The 6,359-nt window shown below is 35.8% G+C and overlaps 1 protein-coding gene and 1 long non-coding RNA gene across 2 annotated transcripts in view; one reads left to right on the top strand and one right to left on the bottom strand.

Annotated features, from left to right (window-relative positions):
• The window catches only part of LOC142419466 (uncharacterized), a 58,226-nt gene that overhangs the window by 50,217 nt on the left and 1,650 nt on the right, over nt 1–6,359 (bottom strand). The window contains exon 2 of the long non-coding RNA XR_012778558.1: nt 4,673–4,714. This is a non-coding gene — a long non-coding RNA (uncharacterized LOC142419466). The remainder of the gene's footprint in view (nt 1–4,672; nt 4,715–6,359) is intronic.
• Nucleotides 1,862–4,637, top strand: LOC142419468 (fatty acid-binding protein, liver). Its single transcript, XM_075522473.1, has 4 exons — nt 1,862–1,934; nt 2,968–3,140; nt 3,432–3,521; nt 4,587–4,637. The coding sequence occupies exons 1-4, from the start codon at nt 1,868–1,870 to the stop codon at nt 4,635–4,637; spliced, it is 381 nt and encodes a 126-aa protein (XP_075378588.1). The 5' UTR covers nt 1,862–1,867.

The raw sequence follows: 6,359 nt of genomic DNA, 5'->3' as shown, positions 1-6,359 counted from the left end.
AAGGCAGTGACGTTTTCAAGGCTTGGTTCTTTACAGAGGAACACATTCAGCCTCTATATATACTGACACGCAGTAATACATTTATGCAAAAGGGTTGAGTGAACGTCTACAGAGGTGGACCCAGACCCTTCCATCCTACTGAACACCTATATTCTTTAGAATTAAAAAGATATTTTTAAGTTTATTAGTTATGTTAGCTCATTCTGGATGTAGAAAAAAGTGTGGCCTCTCAACTGCTCTGAAGCCACAGCTACACTCCCAGCTTCTACCAGTAACACTGTGTCAGTAAAGAGATAAAAAAGGGATTGTATTCCTAATACAGCCATCCAGCTAAATGCATTTATTCAGCAAAATAGCATCTTACCTTCCTCCGCAAACTAGTATAAACTATCATCACAATAGCAGTATTTTTCCCGGTTATTTGAGGGACGCTGCTGTCCCAGTGTCAACATAAATGAGCACAGCAATCCTGTACAGGATTGCCAATCATTTGACCAAAGGCATTTCAGACATTACGTAAAATTAAATTAAATGTATATAATTTATATTATTAAATTTAATAATATTAAAAAGTGAGAGCTTAGCTAATTGTCTAGATTAATCTTAGATTGAATGAGGAAAAGCAGGCCCTTCTGATGGCATCACTAACATTACTCTATGGTAAAACAGATGGATCATGTCCTAGAATAACTCCAATATAACCATATACCTTTTAGAGCCATGTGTGTTACACCCCACACATAAATACGGCCTTATTCATTATCAGGACCTCATCCTTGCTACTCAGGTATTATCATATGTAAATGTAATTACAAAATCGGTTCTTTGTGTGTGAATTTTCTTGAAAATTACATACTGAAAAAAAAGTTGTGAATTTGTAAGGAAAAGTTCAGCATTGGTTGTCTATTTAAATAGAAGAATTACTGACCGGTATGGAGTAATAAAAGTTAACTTAGAAAGGTCACCTACCCCTGGGATACAAGCTCTATTTGAATTAAGCAACATAATTGCAAGACACATAATCTCATGAATGTCTTCCAAAATCAACAGTCATGCTTGCACAGACAGCAAGGAATATCACTCAATAGCTACAATGAGTGAGGAACTCTTGGTGCAATTGGTGAGAAGAAAAATAATAATCCCATTTACTTCTTTCATTTCAGTCTCCAAGCAATGTTCTATATTTTATTTTACCTTTAATCTTCTATGTATGCAGTGATTATTAAAAAAAAATAATAAACTGAATTTAATACAGATTTAGATACGCATTACTGACATCTACTGAATAAAGTCATAACTGACTGTCGCACTCCAACACAATTTTCCCTGTCCTCAAGCAATTGGAGGCCCACAATTTTGGAAGAAATAGCTGTGGATTTTATTCCCACCATTTAAGGTCCAAGTCCCCATAGTAGAGAATACTCTGATAATTAGGAAGTTCCTGCTGTAAGACAGAAATTACCTTGCATCAATTGTAAATTATGCCATTTTATCTGAAGAATTCTATCCAAAACACAGAAAAAGCATTAAACATAGAAGTTGTGAACAAAAATAAGACAAATTACTCTATGCAACACTTTACAACAATTAGGAATAATTACCCAAGTTCAGTAACCCACAACAAACCAAATAACATCCCAAACCAGCTGGTCAAGGTAAGACTTTCCACAAAGCAGAATGAACTAGAGGTTATGATCATTAAGAATAAATAAATGATTAATAATTGTTACTTCATGGTTAATAATTAGCCAGTCATCTCACAATTTGGGCTGGCCTTTCCCTTTCCATAAATAGCATCTGAATGACCAGGGAGACCCCTCAATTTCCTGCTAGCATCACTGCCTTGAACTGCATTGTAACATCCAAAATGGCATTCAATGGAACCTGGCAGGTCTATGCTCAAGAGAACTATGAAGAGTTTCTGAAAGCTCTTGGTAAGTGTCTAGTTACTTTTGAAATCATTTGCTCGGATTGCAACACACACTTTGCATGACATCTTTTATTACTGTATTTCTATGGGTTTTTTTCTTTTGTTTGTATGACAAACTACTCCCTGCCAGGTAAGTCTGTTGTGTCTAATTTGGAAACAAAAAGAAGCTGAAAATCATACAGATCGATGTAGAAAGGTTACAGATAACCCCCAAATCCCTATCTTAATGTAAGATAAGTCCCTCGTGAAAGAAGAGGTATATCAGAAATCAACTTGTTTTGATTAACACGTAACTTTGTAAATACATTTAACTAGAAACAAGTTGTCAATGACGTATACGGATTTCCAATATGCTATTAGTAGTGCAGGCACTTTCTACAGCACTAGTGACTAATACATGTTATACCTGTTTAGTAATCTGTAAGGAATAGACTTAGTAGGCACCTACATTAATAAAAATGCACCTATCCTCTTGACGATCTTGGCAAAACATTCACATAGGGGATTTTAAATGTATAGGAGATGTTCAGTAGAATAAAACTCAGTTACAGTTGAAAAGCCTAGTCCTAGAGTATGATGCCTGAACCACTCCCTCCTGCTAAAGATGATACTCTCAAATCATGCTGGAGACACCCTGATAAGGTAGGTTGAGGCTACTTGCACTGTTGCAGCTCTGACTAGACAGATAACCCCTACCTCCAATCTCCCGGGGAAGAGGTGAGGGAAACAAAATAATACACACGTGGTTTTCTTCACGAAGAAATGTCATCGCATGGCAAGCCATTATTGAAAAAAACAATACATATTCTGACACAAGATTAACAAATATAGTATCAAAATCTATGCAGACTAGATGGAATGGAACAATATGCCTATCAAGAAGTGAAGAATCCAAAACAGGATTTGCCTTTTAACTCAGACATCACTTTCTATTATTGGTTTGTATCTTTTGCGCCTTCATCAGAGAAAAGAATTTGCTACTTCATATCAACACACTACTTCATAACAGAAGAAGTCCTTTTTTGCCTTTTTTACAGCATTGCCAGATGACCTTATCAAAGCCGCCAAAGATATTAAGCCTGTTGTTGAAATACAACAAAAAGGAGATGACTTTGTTGTGACATCAAAAACACCCAAGCAGTCTGTAACTAACTCATTTACGCTTGGAAAAGAGGCTGATATTACTACTATGGATGGCAGAAAGCTAAAGGTAATATATTTCAGGAATGGGTTCATCTCTTTATTCATCCTTACACCTCAGTTTCTGTGTATAAGTGAAACTTGTTTGTACCATTTCCATTAACATACATTTCTATCATTTCAACAAACAGAAATGTTTCTTCTAAAACTCTTACTGAAATGCTGTGGTCTCCAGTTTAAATTAGCAGATGTGATTATGAAGCATCGGTATCATTTATTTCCTATTTATGTAGTCCCCTACTTATTTTAATTGAATTCCAAAATCTAGAATTTTTTATAATTTTTAAATCTGCTTCAACAGTGTACTGTGAACATGGTAAACGGGAAGCTTGTGTGCAAATCAGAAAAATTCTCTCATGAGCAAGAAATTAAAGGAAGTGAAATGGTGGAGGTAAGTATTAGAAAATAATGCCATATTAAGAAAAATGCTGAAGGAAAAAATGTTCTGTGTTGATCAGCTCTTAGTGTAGGCTCAACCCCTTAAACAAACCCTGGCCCCAAAATTACTGCATTGCTTGCAGAATTCCTTACAGGTGCTTAAATCTGCAGATACTGAAGTTCAGTATTTCAAAATAACCACAGTTAGTGGAAAATGCTATTAGTATCCTTTAGTATTCCTGTTTCTTATTACAACCAATTGCCTTAGATGACTCTCCTTTAAACATTGGTCATATATTTAATGCATCCCGCTCAACAAATGTTTTTATTAATTACTACCCTGAGGTCAATTCTAGGCACTGAAGTGTGAATGGCTTTAGCTGCTGAGCATGTTGCAGAAAGACTCCTTATAAATTCCTCTAGAATACTATAGCAGTGTTTCCAGCCTTACTTATCCACAGCATTGGCTCTGAAAAGAAAGTAAAGGCTGAGTCAAACCTGAAAATTTACAATACACTTGTTCCACCTACAATTCTTCAAAATTCTTTAGTTAGTTCTAAATTGTTCAGTACTGACAAAGAGCTTCTCTCTACAGAGTTAAGCTCATTAGGCTTCTAAGAATTATCCACTTGGGAAAAGACTACTACAAAAATGACAGCAAACAACGTTAAAGTTGTATGTTCTGGACATACAATTTCCTATGATCATTTTGAGCATCTCAAACTACTTTTCCAACATTAAGTAAGCAAAACACGAAGTAAAAGAACCCATTACTATTTGGGACAGTGGATTTCTATTACAGGAAGCAGATCTTTCTGGTAGTATCTATGATACCTCTTAGAGTGATAAAATATAGTTGATGATGGCATTTATATTTAGATTTTCCACCTTCAGAACTGGTTCTGTAAAAAAATTTGCTTTGGTATGAATGTTATACACATATTTATAGGCAGGTACTGCAAATGTATTTTCTTGTGGAATAAGATGGATTTATACATGAATTACAGAAACTTCTAGCCACTTCTAGATTTCCTAAAGTCTAAATGAAAAACAAGTTATGCATATTTGTCTTCTACAGACGATGACTTTTTCTGGAGTCACACTTGTCAGAAGAAGCAAGAGAGTTTAAAGACAGATCACCTGCCTTGTGACATCTTTACATACCTAAAATAAAGCCCAGTTTCCACAAGGTGTGATCTTTGTTATCTGAAAAAATAGTACAGAAAATAATTGGGATTTCTACTCTCCTTTCACACACGCATCACTTCCCATTGCTATACGACTGTGTTTTCCCTGAGTACACTTACAGATCCCTTCTACACTCACAGTGACAGAAGTCTGTCTCCCAGACAGCCAAACCTGGACATTAACTGGAATATTATGATTTATCATCATAATCCTTGGGAGCAGACAAAAGCTGATATAAATGCTTCTTGATTTCTTACATCCTCAGTGAACATATTCAGCTTTAGTTCCTTTGTCTAATAAAGTTTAGCCTTCTACGAAAACCCTTTCTCTGTAATCTAGCCAGCAAAGAACAATTAGACATTTGTTTAGCTGATCTGCACCACGTGTCTGTAACAGGAATAGAAACAGTAATATTTTAAAAGCTATAAAGTATTTAACAGTCATGAACAATTACAAAGTAATAGGAAGGACTGCTCTTAAACTGAAGTACACAAGAGTACAATTAAACAAAAATGAGGCACTACAAGAGCAAAGGGAATTAAACATTCTTCCAATTTGCAATGTGCTCCCAGTATCTGCTTGTTACAGTTCAAGTTTGTGAAGCTCAAGTAAACTAGACTGTTTATGTTCAGCTTATGCACAGCTTATGTGCCTCTACTAAAGTATGAAATGCCCAGGATCCATGCCTATAACCATTTCTCTGTTCACTGCTGAGTAGATCCTACTATTATATTAGCAGTCCTATTTCATACTTATTTAAGTCACCGCAGATCTGTTAGAATTGGTCTTGGGTGTAAGACCTCCATGAAAAAAGTTGCTGGACTGATTATGCCATTTAAAATCCTCATGGGGACGTTTTATTCCAATTAAAAGTGCTGAGACTACATCTTCCAATGCTAGAAGAGCAGTTTGTGAGGGGGGAGGTTCCATTTTTAGTTAATAACACTTGCAACATGATTATAAGCAATCTGGGAAGTGTATTCTTACTCTGGGATAAGGCTGTCCTCATGGGGAGTTTTACTGGCGTAACCGTGCAAGTATCATTGTGTTCATTTTGCTTCCCAGGCAGTTCTAATACTTTTGCAGACTAAATTCAATTCCGTGTGAGTTCCACATAAATAAGATCAACAGAACAGAAATCAAGACACTGGTAAAACTCAGGGAGAAGGCTGCTTTAAAGCATCCGTACTGCAAAACGCCATCTAAGAGCTTGAAACTCTTCTGTTTGAAAGTTGCTGGGTAACTGCTGCCAACCACACAATGAAACACTACAAAAGAGAGCAAACTTTTCCAATAGTAAATTCACAGAACACTGCAAGTCTTCAATGACCAAATGCTGTATCAGTAAGTCATAGGATACAAAATATGAGACACTTCAGGTTTATTTCTAAACAAACGCAGAGATCATTCACTACTCTGAACACTACACTTCTAAAGCCTGGTACAAAACAACAATTATTTGCTTTGATGCATTATGACATAAAATGGGAATGATGTTAAAGCAAAATGCATATATATTTGTTTGCTTTTAAAAGAAACATGAAGGTCTTATTTTGGTTCAATAATGACTCAAATATTCCCAGCTCACTTGACAATCTGCCTTGCAAACTCGCTTCTTCCCTATTCAACCCCTTATCAAAACTCAACCTCAATACACAACAAC

This window comes from Mycteria americana, chromosome 21, assembly GCF_035582795.1.
Source record: "Mycteria americana isolate JAX WOST 10 ecotype Jacksonville Zoo and Gardens chromosome 21, USCA_MyAme_1.0, whole genome shotgun sequence".
Taxonomy (NCBI): Eukaryota; Metazoa; Chordata; class Aves; order Ciconiiformes; family Ciconiidae; genus Mycteria; species Mycteria americana.
This window is presented reverse-complemented; position numbering and strand designations above follow the sequence as displayed.